Source organism: Poecile atricapillus, chromosome Z, assembly GCF_030490865.1.
Source record: "Poecile atricapillus isolate bPoeAtr1 chromosome Z, bPoeAtr1.hap1, whole genome shotgun sequence".
Classification (NCBI taxonomy): Eukaryota; Metazoa; Chordata; class Aves; order Passeriformes; family Paridae; genus Poecile; species Poecile atricapillus.
In genome coordinates, this window is record NC_081289.1 from 93,255,234 (window position 1) to 93,272,440 (window position 17,207).

A 17,207-nucleotide genomic window follows, 5' to 3' on the forward strand; every position below is an offset into this window, starting at 1 on the left:
TATTTACATAAGTACAAGGCTGCCTGACTGAATCAAGCCCTACCACTGATGTGCATGTTGCCCATTTAATATATACATACTGCTTTTCTGCAACATTTGCAGTGGGTGTCACTTAAAGCCTCCTGTTTGGATGATTTTCTGCTGGCATATTCCTGCTTGTCAAAGCTAACATTTACATGGGAAGAAGTTGTTCACTTGCTGCTGCAGCCTTCCACAACAGGTAGAGAGACTCCCTCTGGGTATCTCTCGGTCTGAGAGGCTCCCCAGACTTGGCTGGCACAACACAGGGCACCCACCTCCCAGTACTGGGGAAGCCTGGCTGCTCTGCAGCCTCTCCAGGCTGAGATGGCATTTTAAAGCTTTCTGGTTGCCTGTCAAAGGGTAGGTTCAGAGTTTATGAGGAGGTTTATGAGGTACTTCACTTTCAAATTCTAAAGTACTTCTTTGTTTCCTGAAAGGAAGAAAGAATGTTGTACTCCTTCAGTCTCCCCTGCTGTTCCCTCTCACGTATTCAGAGTTTGCACTTTGTGAATTGATGTGAAGTAGATTGACCAAGTGGACTGTGCCCTTTTTATTACAGAGCTGTTACATGTTTTCAGTTGCTAAGTGGAGGATTAGCAGAGTCACATCAACAAAATTTCACTGAGCTTTCCAACATCTCTGCTATTATGGGTCTGAATGTTCCACTCTTAATCTATTCTGTTGTTTAGGCCACTCACCGAATGAAAACTCCGGCTAAATATATGACTGGAACTTCAGCGTTGCCTTTTAATCCTGCCACATTTGGAGAGGTAAATGTCTGGTTTTACTTGCTCAGATATGTGTACCACTGTTTATCTGGAGGACAGTGTAAGAAGCTAACAGGTACCATAAGTCACCCCCTATTCTAAAATTCATCAACACTGATGTTGGGATTAACTCTCTAACCTTTGTCCTTAAATGGCAGTCTGAACAAGATTTTCATGGGGAACTTGGGAGGAATGGTCACAAGAGGGTTGCTCCACTGCTTTCTGCAGCATCTCTAATGGACTAGCATTAGATATCAGACAGGCAGTCCTGTGCAGGGATCCCATTATGCTCCTTGGGGCTCTTTTTCTAACAGAATACCAAGCTTCAGTGATGTGTAGACACAAACTGGGGTGAGAAGTGAGATCTGTATTACAAGGTGTTGGGTTGCATTTGTACACATGCCAAAGTGGTATAGGGTACAGGCTGAACTCCTTGCAAGGAGTTGCATCAGCTGATGATAGACCAAAAGTCTGCATATGACTTAATCTTTAGAGAGTGATGTTGAGTTGTCAGGCCTGTTGCAGAAAGTGGTCCTAAGGTTTGTTAAACTTCATATTTGTTCTTGTCTCTATACTAACTCTTCTGTCTATACCTGATAAAAGAAAAAACTATTCCGTTTCGGTTACATCGAATACAGCGTATTCTGTGCTCTGTTGTCTCCTGCATGGTTTTTTAAGTGCTTATGCATTCAGGATTCTGTGTTTTTATCTTCTCTACTTAGATAGTTCTCTATCTGCGGATGTGTCTTGCTCACAGTGCTGGTGTGGTGCCAACCTCACAGAGTTTGGCAGATATGCAAGATCATGCTCCAGCCATTGGACGTTACATAAGAAACCTCATGTCTGGCAACCACATATCTTTCTCTTCCTCCTCCTCCTCTTCAAAAAATGCAGAAAGCAACCCTGTACATATATATATTGGCCTTCTTCAGCAGCTCTTAGCTGGTGTTGGAGGTAAGAAGCTGTGTGCAGTACTATCCTGAAGAAATAAATGTCTTGTCTTACTAGAAATGAGTTGTCTTGTGCTTTGACTTCAGCAGTCAGAGTTGAAACACAGACTCTATACTATTTAGCTTAAACTTGTTTTCTTCTTTGCTATTTTGTAAGTGGGAGAAATCATGGCTGTGAAATTGTGGCATCAGTTGACATAATAATGTAAAATTGTGAAGCCATTGTATATAACAGCTTCCTCACCAGTGAATGCTATGTCTCCCTTAGCCTTATAATAGCCTATCTGCCACAAGTGTAGTCTAAAACATTTGAATGCATTTTGAACAAATTGCTACTAGAGTAGCTGCTTTTATTAGTTTCCATAATATATCTGAGAAATATTATACCCGTTATTCTGTATTGTTTGTTGTTCCTAGTGAATTGCAAATAAATGCCTGATGCTTTTTTACCTCTTTTTAGCACTGAATGTTACGTTGTCAAATACTGGAGTTACTAAATAATCTGGTTCTTTAATTATTATTTAGGTTTGCCAGTCATGTATTGTCTTCTAGAAGTTGTTTCAGTGTATCCAGAAAAACTAGCCACCAGATTTGTAGACAAAATGGATTGGATTAAGGTATTGTAAAAACTTCTTTTCTGGTGTGTTTTTGGGGGGTGGATGGAATTTGGTGGTAGCAAAATCTGGTACATTTCCCATGGTGAAAGAGAGTACGTTATATGTCCCAGGATGCGAAAATTTTTTTTGTATGTATGTAGGAGTAGAATGTGAGATCTTCGAAGTCAGTGTATTCATAGGTTCAGTATCATTGATGGCTAATGGCTTTTAGGGCTAGGTTGAGTTCATTGATTTTGTCTATTATGTACAGGATTTGTAGGGATGGAAGGGCAAGTGTGATTAGTACTATGGCTGGCAGGATTGTTCAGACAAGCTCAATTTCCTGTGCATCGACTGTGCTTGATGACAGCTTTTCAGTAAGTATGAGTGTCAGGAGATAAAGGACTAGGCTGCAGATGGCAAGGGCAACCATTAGAGTGTGGTCATGGAATTGGATGAGTTCTTCTATGATAGGTGATGAAGCGTCTTGGAAACCAAATTGTGAGTGGTTGGTCATGTTTGAGTGTTAAGATGTACTGGGTTTTCACTGGTGATATAGCCTTGACAAGGCTGTCTTTGTTCATTCACTTATATGTTCTGGGTAGTGTGTCATCTATCTGTTGGTATGGTCATCAATTTTTTTCTCTGCAGAAGAAAACTGAGGACAAATTTCTGCACATTTTTGACAGTGTGAATGTTTCAGGGGGAAGATGTGAATGACTTCTTAGAAAATGAGATTGCTTACATCCCTAGTTGTTTCAGAGACCTTTCTGTGGAGATGTTGTTTTTCCTATTTATTAGCCCCAGACAAAAAAAATACCATACACTGGAGTCTGCCTGGGAATAAACCAAAGAGAATTCTGCTTTCCATAGATTCTTTTCTCAGGCAACTCTGCTTTTTCATGATTTGCCTCAAAAAATCTGGGATTTTTGAATGTGTCACAGGTTGCCATTGCTTTCACTGGGGCAGTATGACAGAAACAAATACTTAGTCAAGGTTAAAAAATGTTAGAATGTGTACTAATAGTTTCTCCTGCTGATTCTGTGCTGCATTTCACTTTATACAGGTTATCACTTCTCGTTTACGTGCAGGTATGAACTGTGCAGGAGAATACTTAAAATACTTAAAAACATTCCCCTTTTCAGTATTCCTCCATTTGTAGAATGTCCTTCTTTGTCCTTCGCCTAGTGTTCATTTCCAGAAATAGGCTTCTAGGGGTAGTTCTTGATAGTACCGAGTTTCAGAAATAGTGTTGTAAATCATATTTCATGTGTTTTTGTCAAGTGAAACGAACAAGTTGAGGGGTTTGTTAGAAGTCAGATATGTGATCTGATGCTACGTTGAAGTTAACATTACATTTCAAGACTCTTGTATGTTTGCATGGCTCATTTTGGTTTCTTTGTGGTGGCCTAAGGCACTCGAAGATTTGGGTATGAATTTTTCATGGGAGTGTGTTGCATTATATATTAAATTGCTGGTAGAGGTAAGATTATGTCATAACAAATTACACGAAGCTTCCAAAATTAAAATTTTATTAACTTACTTAGACAATACAAGATCTCAAATACAAATTGGGTATTTTTGCTTTGAGAACTGTGATTTCCTGGGCACTTTTTTTTTGTCATGGTTGGCTTTGAATGGTTAACCCTCTTGAGTGTTTTTTTGCCTTTGATTAATAAGAAGGGTGTGGAAGTCTCTAGCAGCTCAGGGAAGTAGTGGCTTAGGGCGTGGGTTTTTTTAGCCCAGTATGAATGCAAAACCTGGAAGCTCTTAGCTGAGGACAAAATTTAGCCAAGAATTTGATCTGCATGTTTTGACACAGGACTGGTGGGGTGGCCCTCTTGTGCCTAGTGGTCTTTCTCCAAAATGCTCAGTGTGTAATGAATGCTTTGTTGAATTGATGGCTCTCTTTCTTATTAAGTAATAATGCTGTTGGTTTCAAAAGAAAGAGTGCTTTCTGCATTAAGAACTATATATCTATCTCCATGACAATTGTATTTGTATATTGAAGCTCTTTATGGACAGACTGGGTAAGAAGCTGCTTCTGTATTTCATGGTTTGTTTTTTCTTTAAACTCTTACAGAACCTGATGAACACTAACAAAGAGGAGATGCGTGAGCTTGCAGCCCTGTTTTATTCTGTAGTGCTGTCTACCATGTCTGGAGATGAGCTTAAGGCATCCTTGGAGCAGCTGATCAAGATGACAAAAGACAACCATGTAACTACCTTCCTTTGTCTTCTTTTCTTTCTCATGTCATGTAACTGATAGGATATTTGAATCTCACCATGTGTCCAGGAGGTATTAACCTTAATCTGGGTGTAAAATTAACTAACTGACTTCCAGTTGGAGGGTGAGAAAGGATTCGTTGTTGTTGTTGTTGTTGTAGGTTAGTGCAACAGATTTTAAATAAATTAATCCCTGAAGTTGTAAAGGTCAGTAGGAGGATTTCGTGGAGGCATGACCTAAGCAAAGCACTGTCATTTATTTAACCAGTTTTAGCCAGCTACATAGCCACATCCCATTGAGTGGTAATGGATCACACTACCTACCTCAAACTGTTTACCAGTTCCTTATTCCTGAGCACCCACAGAACCAAGAAAATTTTTAACTTGTTAAATGTTCAGTTCATCTACTCCTGAGCCATAGTTGCCTCCTGGCTCCTCACTGCCTCGGCATCTTGTGCTGTGTTAGGTCTGTGTCTTCTTCCCTCTTGCCTCATGTGGACTGCTCAGCAGCCCTCCACAACTGTGTCTTAACATGCTGGACTTGCCTGCCTTCCCTTCTCCAGCAGCTCCTTTCGCCCCTCCCTTTTCCTTATTTTTCCATTTTGCCACTGTAAGCATAGAAAAGGAGTCCTGAAAACAAATTGGTCTGGTTTCTGTGCTGTGTGTATTGAATCCTGGGGTGGGGGGGAAAGGAGTAGCATTTCTCATTTCTGTTTCCCCAAAATGGCTTTTTATCCATCTCTCTAAAGGACTTAAAGGGCCACCATTTTACATTGCAGGTAACAGGCTGACAAGAAGTGCTGATTGCTTTATGTTGTAGTAAACAAACATGATTTTGAATCTGTGAAAGCTCTACCTGTGGGCCAAAGCCGTGTCATTGCTCAGTTTTGTGCAGGGCACAGCTCCTGCTGTCATGAAGCCAGTATAGATGGGTCCCAACCCCCCCACTTTCAGAGTGCTGCTTTCAGCCCCACTCACCCATGTGAACTGTGAAAAGAAAAAAAGAGCAGAGTGTTCTCATGCCTTTGTGAGTCTGAGTCAGGTAGTGTTCTGACTTGCTGATACTGTACAAAAGCACTTGTGCAGCTTAGTGGTGGTGGTGATCCTGGTGTCGCAGTAAGGACTGTGGTGTGAATGGATAAATAAAGTGGAGATGGGGGAAGGATCCATCTTCTGCTGGCTGTGCTGCAGTCAGACCACATCAAGGAACAGTCCCTGCTGGCCAGACTAGGTTGAGGATTCCATTTTGGCAGCACAATAGCACCGGTGCAACATTTGTAGTGTTAAAAAACAAGAGGTATGAAATAATCCAAGTTTAAGCCCTTGCATTCTTCCGTTTGTTGGGGTGTTTTTTTTTTCAGTTAGTTAGCATTTGAGTCTCACAGCCTTGTTTCTCCACAAAATCCCTTTGGTAGAATTCACTTGTAGGAACAAACATGGTCATTAAGTAGTTCTAGCACCAAATCAGCATTGGAGAAATTGGTGTTCTTGACATTTAATTGTATTATTTAGGTTTCAGGATTTGTGGCCTGCCAAACTTTAAAGGCAATCCCTTCACCATAGGCCAAGTTCTCATGCTTAGCCATGCAAATGTAGAGCAATTAACCCTCTACTGCTTTTTACCAAAGCATTTTGTCCCCTTAGTCTGTCTGGTTTTTATGTAGTGACAATGTACACTTGTCATTTTGGGGTATTTTAAGTCTAGCTACCAAAGGGAATGTGAGTGCTGGTGATAAATTCCTAATCTGTCCTCCTAGATCTGTTTTAAGTTTTGTTAATTAATCTTAAAGAACTCCATTCATCAGAGAGCACTAACAATATCAAACTCTCTGGTTTTTTATTATATGTTAGAGCTTTTCATTCTTCAGGGTGCCTTCTGATCTGGCTTGTCCATATATGTGTTTAAATCAGTGCTTTGTGCAAAGTGTTACTTATTTTGAAAATGAGATTTTTTGCACTGTTGGTGTTGTCTGTAGAGCCCGGAGGTCCAACATGGATCCTTGTTGGCTTTGGGATTTACAGTAGGAAGGTACTTGGCCAAAGGGAAAATCAGAACAATGGAGCTACATGACATAGAACAACAAAACACTTCAGTCATGCCGGAACAAGAACAACTTATAAAGGCGACAACAGAGACAATAGGTAACTTCCTGCCTAAGACTTTGCTGCATGTAACAGTTGTTTTTTTAATCCACCCCAAGCTGAGGATTTTTCTGAGATACTCAGCCCATAGATAGTGTAATCTTGAGTTCAATTTTTGTGATAGAATTTACAGCCTGTAAGAATGTAATCTGATTGGATGTATGGACATTTCAACAAAGCCTAGGTGGACTTTGTAACTTGCAGACCAGCACAGCACAACCAGGAGTGGTGTCATTGTCTAGATTCCTCTCAATGTCTCCTTTCATTTCCTTTTTATTCTAACATAATGCTTCCTACCAGCTGTAGAGGAGATTAATGCTTTGCTTCTCGAATGGGTAAAATACAGATGCCTGCCCACTGCTAAAAAATAATAGTACAAAAGCTGAGTCATCCCATTTTGCTTTTCTCTGTAGGTTCTTTTCTGGATAGTACCTCTCCGTTCCTTGTGGTGGGTGCTTGTATGGCTCTTGGGGAGATTGGCAGGAATGGGCCCTTGCCAATCCCCAATGAAGGAACAGGATTTACGAAGTTGCAGCTTGTTGAGAATTTACTGGCCCGAATCCCTTCCAGCAAGGAAACAAATAAGGCAAGATTTTTTTAGTGCTCTTAGGATTCATGTTCATTCCTTGAATGCTCACTAAGTATATGTATTACCTGCCAAACTCAGTCTCATCTTTTAAAGGAATTAAGCTTTTTGTTGGCTTTAGTGAATTGGGTAGGGTCAGGGTCTTTCTAATGTTTTTTAGCACTAATCACTTTTACCTTCTGTAGTCATAACTAGCGGCTTAAGAGATGAAAATATGAATGGTCTTAATTTTAATTAGAGAAAAATGGGAGTATCTTCTTTTACCTGTACATAATCCTCAGAGGTAACAGGGATTTTTTCTGATCTACTTTGGAAAAGAGATGGACTAATTGATCTAATAAGCGGCTTGCATGTACATCTGATACCTTGAGTGAAATTTCAGCAAGGGTGAGAGTGGCTTTAAAGTGCATCTTCTGGACTTACAGGAAGGTAATATGATGGTGTTATTTTTTGTTTGTATTTAAGATGAAGGAACGAGCAATACAAACATTAGGTTACTTCCCAGTGGGAGATGAAGATTTTCCCCATCAGAAACTACTGCTGCAGGGTTTAATGGATTCTGTGGAGGTGAGACACTATCAATGTATTATCCTTTATACTACAGTAATTTCTCTTGGATGCTTTTTATGTACTCTAGAGCCAGATTTACAAAGTGAGTTGACTTTCTGTAATAGTGCCTCTGGGTTTTTTAGAACTGCTTTGAAATAGAGAGCAGAGGTAGACTTGAGGATGGTAAAAGGTTTTATGCCACAGTTTAAAAACTTGCTAGTCCAGGTGTCTGCCTCAGTCTGAGACAAATACTCATTCCCTTTCAGGGGGCTTATGGATTTTTTTTGTGCACTGTATGTATAAAATCTCCAGAGCTTATATTAATGAAGCCTTAGACCTGTACTTTGGCTTTCAAAAATACCCTGAGGGTAGGTAATATAAATACCTCTGAGCTATGTCAGCTAATACAACTCACTTGAATTAGAAGTTTATAGGAATACATGTGTCTCTTGTCCATCTAAATACATAACTGAAGTGCACTGCATTCTTTCACAGTACTTCAGAGCTTCTATACATACTGCAATCTGCCAGATAATGAAATTAAATCAAAGGAGCTTTTTTAGTGTCCTTCATTTACAGCTTGTTTTACCTTTCTTCCCTGCTGATACTGACAGAGGATTTTGCATTGTAGAAGTGGCTGTTGAGTATCAGACAGGTGTGCTTTGCTGAGTCCTCCAATTCTGATGTGATCAAACAATCAAGAACCATAGAGTTATAGAATGGTTTGGGTTGGAAGGGACCTTAAAGATGATCTAGTTCCAACCCCTCTGATGTGGGCAGGGACACTTCACTCTAGACTAAGTTGCTCAAAGCCCAATCTATCCTGACTGTGAACACTGCCAGGGTTGGGGCATCTATGGCTGACCTCTTCCAGTGCCTCACCACTTTCACAGTAAAGAATTTCTTCCTTATAGTTCATCTAAGCCTACTCTCAGTTTGAAGCCATTAACGACTTCTCCTATACTATACTTAGAATACTAAGGATGCTGAGAATACTGTGTACCCAAACACTAAAAGATGTTTCTGAATGCTGTTTTTCTCCTGTAACTGCATAGGGACATTACAACTTTATAAAAGGTGTACTTGAAAAAAACTTGTTTATCTTAGATTGCAGGAAGCTAAAGGCTTAATTCTCCAAGAGCCTAAGCATTTTTGTGCTTCTAGAGCATAATGAAAGCTTTCTTGAAGGTACTTGGTAGTTACAAAAACCAGTTCTTACAACATAAGATTCATCATAAGTACTGACAAGAAAGTAGCATATCCTATTCCTGAAGGCTCAGAGAATAGTGTAAGGAGGACAGTGAAGCAAAACAAGTACTATCTGAATTCTTTTAAGGTGAAAAACAGGTTTCTGCATCTTTTAAGAGATCAGGTTCTGGATGGAATTACAGGAGACTCTTTCAATACTCCAATACAGTAAAGCCATAGTAATTTCCACTAATCACTATCAGCATCATTGTAACTTTGTTTTGTTTTCGTTCTATTGAATTCTTTCTTTTCACCAAGTTGAGCTTCTGCAGAGACTAGTAAAGACTAGTCAAAGACTAGTCAAAGACAATTAGTAAAGACTTTGTCAAAGGTATGCTTCAAAAAATGTGGAAACTTTAGCTTTTATCATTCAATTCAGACAGTTTGGCATTGCCTCATTTTCCGTCAACTTCATTGGGTCTGAGGTGCCACATAGTCTCAGAAAAGTCTCACCAGAAAAGTGATCTTGTAAATTGGTGCTGAACATTGGGACTGGGAAAAGGCTGTCGTCTTATGGATGAAGTGCCAGAAGTTTTGGTGTGTGCTTAGTTAGTACTGTCAGTGATGGAAGCTCTGACGTATATTTTAGGTCAAACAGATAGAGCTGCAGTTCACTGTTGGTGAAGCTATTACCAGTGCTGCTGTTGGAACCAGCTCAGTGGCTGCACGGGATGCATGGACAGTTACGGAGGAGGAATATATCCCTCCTTCAGGTAGGCCTTCCTAATGTATGTGGCTGGTTTGAGAAATATCTGGACTGATACTTGGCTCCAAGCTTAATTTCTATGGTGTTTGGTTTATAACAGAACGTTCAACAGAGGTTTTGTGTTTGTGGTTATATACAGGTTGTTTTACCTCTTCATGTCCATCTGTCCAGAGGGCAGATTTTATTCATGGGCTGCTTAAATAGCTTCTTATGTAATTCACTGCCACTTGACTCTGTATTTGTTTGCAATTTTTCCATTTTTGTTTGCCCTGTTGAATTAGTTTTGGGTTTTCAATACACAAATCTTTTAAAATACAATTTTGAAGCCTGAACAGAAAAATAGGGTTATAAAATCAAATTGCAAGTGTTTCCCAATAACTTCCAAGTTACAACTCACAACTACAATTGAGTGAAATGTATGTGCAGTAAATGCAGAAATTCTATTTAAGGACTAAGATTCTGTACCCACTGAAGTACAAGTGTGGTAAAAGGCTAGCTTCAAATCAGGCAACTGTAAATATGAGTCTCGAACCTGTAAACACATGTTTTAATTTTGTTAGAGTTGTCTTAGATGGGTAGTGTACACAAAGCTGACCATGTGGTAGAAATTGCACCAGAAATTCAGAGTCCTAACAAAAAACTAAGTTTTGCCCTGAGTCTTAGGCAATGTAAATGGTACCTCTTCTTGGTCACAGGCTCTGAAAGATATACATGAAGCATTAGGAGGATTCTGTATTTCTACTATTTATTCTACAATTATTACTCTCCCAGTGACTCCAGTGACTTCCTAAATAAGCAGAGATTAATGTGTCACCTAAGTAATCTTGAGTTCATTAGGTTTTTCATTATCTTCATTAAAATGGATGTGGATGGTTCTCAAAGTTCCTCCCCTCCACCTTTATTTTTTTCATATAGGTTTAAAAGTGAATGATGTGGTGCCCTGGGTCCTAGACCTTATTTTGAACAAGCACATCATCAGTCCCAACCCACATGTTAGGCAGGCAGCTTGCATCTGGCTTCTGTCATTGGTGAAGAAACTGAGCACCCACAAAGCAATTAAGGTAAGAAATATGCCTTTTCCTAACACTGGCTCCTTGTCCCTATTTTTGCTTCTCATCTTGTTTCTGTCCCTTCCTTCCCATTTCACTTCTGTTGCATCTTTTCTCCCCATGCTGGTACAGTCCTTCCTGAGGTCTTTTTGAGACATCTTTTGTTTCTAGAGGAGCAGACTATCTGGCAGATGAACAAGGGTGTTTGTCAACATCTGACTTGCATCCCAGTCAGAGTAAGCTCAGTGTAAATAGCTGTTGTAAGATGAAGTAGCACTATATCTTCCCTTTGGAAGAAGAGTTTGGTATCTGTATAGTGCTTAGTGGATCTGTATAGTGTTTCCCCAGTATATATTGGGAAAATATTTAGGAAAGATCTTGGAGGGGAAGAAGAAGGAGAACAGAACTTATTTGTTTCACAGTGTTTATCTTGGTACCTAGGAGCAGTTATGATGTGCTTCATGTACTGTGTATTTTTGGTAAGCTTTATGAACTTTATATTTAAATTATTTGTCCGTAATGAGAGATGTGAAAAGTCCTATACAAGGATTAAATAAAACATTCCCAACCAAAATGTCCTCTATCTGCATAGAGGTACTGTGGATTGTGATGAGACCAAATAACTATTTTGTACTCCAGGTATTGATAAAGAGCTTTGGGACAAGCTGCTTTGCAAATGTAAGCTTTTATATATAAAACATTGTCATACTGCACTCATCTAAACAGTGCACATTGAAGGCAGGTCGCAAAACTCATCATTTTGGGAATGAAGAAAGCCCCATCTAGCTGCAAGCCAGATTTATGATGCATTGCTGCCTTATATTAAACAAGAAAAATAAAACATGTGCTTTAGTAATGGCACATGGTGAGTTGGACAACTAACTGTTATCTTCTGTGAATGCCAGTCAGGCTGCTACTTGCCTGTCTGGAAATAAGGGCAGTTCTTGTCCTAAGTGTAGCTCAAATGGGAAACTCCATTGATACAGTAGACTCTGTTTATCCATTAGAAACTTGCCTGGAGACCAAACCAAGGATCCAAAATAATATCCTTTTTTCTCATCTTACAGTCTCATCTCAAGGATATTCAAAGTGCATTTGTTTCAATTCTGTCAGATAGTGATGGTAAGTACGGTTACATCTTAGAGTTGTGTCTTTTTATGGGCATTCAGCAGATTAGAGGGAATCTTTCAACAGGCAGAGAGTCAACTACACTCTTGTCATAATTAAAAGACGACTGTAGAAACTTCACATTTCTTATGTTAATAGGAATGGTTTCTTTTCTTGGCATCATGTGCGGAGATAAGAAGTACAGCTGTTTTTTGTGTTTGGCTAAAAAGCGCACTGCGTTTGTCCCTTCAGACTGTAGTAGAAGAAGTGGTGTTACTTCTGCTCTGTTTTGGGCAGCAGGATGTATATCACAGAGTTCTGTATGGACAGAAACTCTGAGACCTCTTCAAGCTAGCACGTTTTGGCTTACAGTTCCACCCTTGGCAGCTAGTGGAAAGAGTGACAACCGGCAACTTAAGAAAAGGTCACTGAAGCTGAGGAGAGTAGTACCACGAATGATATCATGTGCACGTCAGAATACCTATGGCTCTTAGAACTCTTACTGCTCTTTCAAATCTTGCAGTAACAATAATTATGTGAAGATATAACCTAATTTGAAGGGGTTTATGTCTTCAGAACAAATTGCAAAATCTATGTCGTGACACACTAGATTTGCACTTAAATAGAAAGCTGTGAGGTGCAGCCCAGAGCTGTCTTTGCTACTTTTGAAATTTGTGTACTGCTTAGTTACATGCCTATCTTGAATTTTGCTTGGTGAAATCTCTTGCAGAGCTTAGTCAAGATGTTGCTTCAAAAGGTCTTGGGCTGATATATGAACTAGGAAGTGAACAGGATCAGCAAGAGCTAGTCACTACGCTCGTTGATACCCTTATGACTGGGAAAAGGTACCGTGAACTTGGAACACAGTGCGGGAGTACTCTTGAGTTATGTGTCTGGTGGGAATAAAAATGTGCCTTCTTTCTCTGGAAAGAGATGTTTTGGGACCAAGGGCAAGCAAATATCCATTCACAGAGAGTCAAACTGAAACATTTCTTTAATCAGCTTAGGGTATTTTGTGAGTAAGTCATTTTGGTTTTGTTCCATTCAACAAAGCTTCAAAATAATGTGTCAGTCCTGATTCAAGTGGTTCGAATGAGTTGGGATTTGGTTAGTTTTGCTACTAGCTGCATTGTATAATTACAGAGAACAATGACCACTCGCAGCAGCTCTGCACATTGTGAATGTTGCAGAAGTGGTGACTTGCTGGTGTTGAAAAGCACCCTTTACTAGGGAAGTGTTGTTAATTGTCACTTGTCAGCTTTAGTATGAAAATTGCTGGTCTTACAAGACTCATGGCTAGAGATCATGTTGGTCAGTATTGGAAATGTTCTTTAATAGACTTGTCCTGTCTAATCTGGTGTAGGTTTGACCACTGAATGATAAAAACCTAGGCTTGGAGTGTAGGGATTCTGTGGTGGTAAGCAGGAAGAAGTAAGATAAATGGAAATGGTATTTTTTAATTTTGAAGTAGAGATTTGCTGTCCAGATTTTCTGTCCGTTTGAACAGAACTAAAAAGTCATCATTCAGTATTTTGACTCTGTACCTTTGCACAGCAAAACTCTCACTTGCTGCAGTGTCTCCTTAACATTGCATGTGATACAGGTGAATGACATTCCTTGCAGCGTGTGTAGCTTTGCCCACGTGTTTTTTGTGGGATTGGACCTGGGAAAAAAGTGAAGTTCCTGAGTTAATAAAGCAAAATTCTTCTATAGTATGCAGTGTATTCAACTGTAGAGTTTGGTAGCACTAATACGGGACTTCTTTTCTATCAGAGCCAAACATGAGATGACTGGAGAAACTGTGGTATTTCAGGGAGGTCTGAGTAAAACCCCAGATGGGTAAGTTTACTGATAGTCTCTGACAGAGATGCAGTCAGTGCTGAAAGAGAATTCCCTAAAAAACCTGCTTCCTGACCTTTTATTCCTTCTTGTTCTCTAAGTTACCATAATTATTTCTGTGTAATACAAATGCATTATTCACCTTTCTCTGCCTGCTTTAGGATGTGAATTGAAAATAGCTTTGAGGTGTTGTAGCACTTGTCTTCCTAAAAATAGTAACACTGATTTCCCTTCTGCTTTTCAAAGTCAAGGTCTTTCTACCTACAAAGAGCTTTGTTCGCTGGCTAGTGACCTCAATCAGCCAGACCTTGTGTACAAATTCATGAATCTGGCCAACCATCATGCCATGTGGAATTCTCGGAAGGTAATGCTTTGCTTTCATACTTCCATTCCCACTGTCAGCTCTGAAAACAAAAATCCATTTTGCTATTCCTGGTTAATATGTTTTATGAGAACTGCATGTGGAAGGTGTTGATGGTTTGGTATCAGTCCAAGGCAAATTTAGCAAGCTGAGAAAAAAATTCAGGATTACTTGAAATTATTATAACATAACTTTGGTTTCAGAGTGTTCATATAATCTTACATTCCCCTCTGAATCAACTGACAACCTTTTATTTTTTTGAGTGTGCTTAGAAAGATGGTCCTTAATGTGCTCAGACAGTGATAGTGTTTTGAAAACAGGATGAATTTTTGGATGCCAGGAAAGTGATCTTTGTTATCCAAGGAAGCAGAGCAAAAAGTAATCAGCAAGTTGCTAAAAAGCACTCTTTTCAAAAGCATCCCTTCTTAACTCAAGTTTTGATATTTTAAAGCAGCTGGGAGATTTAGTAAAGCCAAAATATGGTTGGATCTACTTCCAGGGGAAAAAGGAGCAGCATAAGTTTGAAGATTCAGGTGTACTATTCAGAGCTTTGACATGGGGACTCTTCAGTGGCTTTACAGAAGCATGGAAGAACTTGTTTTGAGTCTCTGATAACACCACTTAGTGCAAAAAACAAGTCCCAGCTTTAGCTCTGATCAGTTTGACAATTCAGCGCATCTCTCAAACCTCCCTCAGCACTGTGACTTCAAAAACGCAAGAGCAATAGTTAGGTTCCTGACCCTTGTGGAAATTCTCCAGCCAGGGTGAGTCAAGAAAATCCACTCAGAAAGTCTGGGTTGAGCTTTGGCATTTGAAGAATTTGCAGAATTTTTTAAGTTGAAGAGGACATCTGGAAATCTGTGCTCTAAAAGGCCCCCACAAGAGCTAAAGAGAGTATGCTCTTTAGGGCCTTGGAGGCAATGCCTTGCTTTTCCTTACACTTTCTGCAACTTCTTGCTCTTCATGGCAGTGTTCCTAACTGAAAATGTGTCTTTATTGCTGTTTTCAAGATTAACCCAAACAGCACATCCTGTCTGTGAAGTCCCTAGTGTGGGGGTTTGAGTGGCAGGTTTTGACACTGCAAGTCAGAAAACATACAGTCATTACATGCAGTCACTGCATTGCCTTCACTGAGTAATTTCTTCTTGGGCTATCCTGCCAAATCCTGTGGGACTTCACAGGCAAGCATCATTTCCACTGTATTAGAAGTGACAGTGGTACTGACAGAGTTGGAGAAAGGAAAGATCATAGAAGAATACTTTAGTTTAAAGTAAATATGGACAGATGCAGAATTATAATCTCCAGAAACTTCAGGTTTTAGAAATAAGGTGGAGTTGTTTAGTTTTTAGTTTTTCAATTCCTAAGTTATTCTAATTCTTCTAAATCACAGCAGAGTTGCAAGGAAGCAATGGTTTAGCCTCACCAGTTTTTCCCAGAAGGAGTCTCTTCTGGAAGAACGTATTTAAATCTTCATAGTTTTAATTCACCAGTACTACTTGTGCAAATAAGATCAATTAGTATCTTGAAATAAAGGTTGAAAGAAAGTTTGAAGTAATATGTTGTGTGCTGAGTGTGATTGTATGCTTGAGATGACTGTGGTACTGTAGCAGTGAGGATGGGCTAATTCTAGACCATTCTAGACCTTTTGATTTGGTCTAAATCTGAACCATGTCAGTCATCTTTGACCCTGACTGTGGTGTGCCCATGAGCAATAACTGAACAAATACTATTTTGTTGTCATTTCAGGGAGCAGCTTTTGGTTTCAATGTCATAGCTGCCAAGGCTGGAGAGCAACTGGCTCCATTTCTGCCCCAGCTTCTTCCCCGGCTCTACCGTTACCAGTTTGACCCCAACCTGGGCATTCGACAGGCAATGACCAGCATTTGGAATGCGCTGGTCACTGACAAGTCCATGGTGAGTGACTGGCAAAGTGCGGTGAGGGGCTTTGTTACCAGCCAGCAGCAACTGGAGATCCTTGTGGGACAGATGCATTTTGTGAGAGGAGGGGCAATGCAGAAAGGGGTGAGGTATTGCACTAACAAGGAGGTGTTTGTATCCATGTATGAGCTTGGAGCTTGTGCAGAGGTTTTGCACTGTCTGTCATGTATGAAAGGATATTGCAGACCTTGTTTGTGCAGCCAGCATTTTACTTAAAATGGGGTCTTTCCACTTTGATATTGCTTATGAGAAGCTTTTCAGGAATCCTTACAGCCTAAGATGCCTTCCTGAAGGAAGAGCATTTAAATATAGTTCCTCATTTTTCAAGTGGGAGGAAGCCCATGGTTGGAGGCTGCTCTATCAGTTTGAGGAGAACTCCTCCCAGGTGTATTTCAGGAATAAGTGATTTTCATAAGATGCCTTTGCTCTGGTTCTTCAAGGCTTGGAAATGGGTTTGCATTTTTTTCTTCTAGGAAAGCTGATCTTAATGTGAAGTCATTCACTCTGATCCCTCATCAAAGCACAACTGTTTCTTAAGTAATACATGTTTGGTGTTGCATTTTAACAGCTCAGCTATAAAGGCCTTAGGGGACTTCTCTTGTTGCATCTTTCACAATTTTAAACACTCAAGCAGTGCAGAGAAAGGCATGTCTAAAGCACAGTTGGAGAAAGTTTGCACAGCACTGGCAAGCATTAGTTCATCTGATGTGGCTGAAAGCAGGTTGTATTGTCCAAAAGGAGTCTTTATTTTACTGAGTACTGGACAAGGATACATAGCTGTGCTTGTTTCATGATTTTTCCTTTTTTTAATTATAGGTTGATAAGTACATGAAGGAAATTCTTGAGGATTTGATCAGTAACCTAACCAGCAGTCTTTGGAGGATCAGAGAATCCAGGTATTGCTAGGAAAAGTATTAGATTTGTCTTTGAACTCAGTTCTTTTCTCTTGTTCACCATAAACTTGTTAACCTGAAGAGCTTGAGGGGCAAAAGAGGATGTATCCTTTCATGAGGATAGAGCCCAGCCATGTAGCCTACTCTTGGGAGTATGATACAATCTTGAAGCTATTTGCCTGACATTTTTTGTTGCATGTAGCTTCATACTAAACATTTTCTGAAGAA

At 39.8% G+C, this 17,207-nt stretch overlaps 1 protein-coding gene across 6 annotated transcripts in view; it reads left to right on the top strand.

Annotated features, from left to right (window-relative positions):
* ECPAS (Ecm29 proteasome adaptor and scaffold) overlaps positions 1 to 17,207 on the top strand; it is a 61,782-nt gene that overhangs the window by 27,282 nt on the left and 17,293 nt on the right. For all 6 annotated transcript variants that reach the window (XM_058864616.1, XM_058864618.1, XM_058864615.1 and 3 more), the window contains 15 exons: positions 711 to 791; positions 1,511 to 1,742; positions 2,264 to 2,355; positions 4,419 to 4,553; positions 6,538 to 6,703; positions 7,117 to 7,289; positions 7,755 to 7,856; positions 9,676 to 9,799; positions 10,708 to 10,853; positions 11,909 to 11,963; positions 12,679 to 12,793; positions 13,722 to 13,787; positions 14,034 to 14,151; positions 15,895 to 16,062; positions 16,903 to 16,982. In XM_058864616.1, the coding sequence (XP_058720599.1) occupies positions 711 to 791; positions 1,511 to 1,742; positions 2,264 to 2,355; positions 4,419 to 4,553; positions 6,538 to 6,703; positions 7,117 to 7,289; positions 7,755 to 7,856; positions 9,676 to 9,799; positions 10,708 to 10,853; positions 11,909 to 11,963; positions 12,679 to 12,793; positions 13,722 to 13,787; positions 14,034 to 14,151; positions 15,895 to 16,062; positions 16,903 to 16,982 (1,853 nt within the window). The remainder of the gene's footprint in view (positions 1 to 710; positions 792 to 1,510; positions 1,743 to 2,263; positions 2,356 to 4,418; positions 4,554 to 6,537; positions 6,704 to 7,116; positions 7,290 to 7,754; positions 7,857 to 9,675; positions 9,800 to 10,707; positions 10,854 to 11,908; positions 11,964 to 12,678; positions 12,794 to 13,721; positions 13,788 to 14,033; positions 14,152 to 15,894; positions 16,063 to 16,902; positions 16,983 to 17,207) is intronic.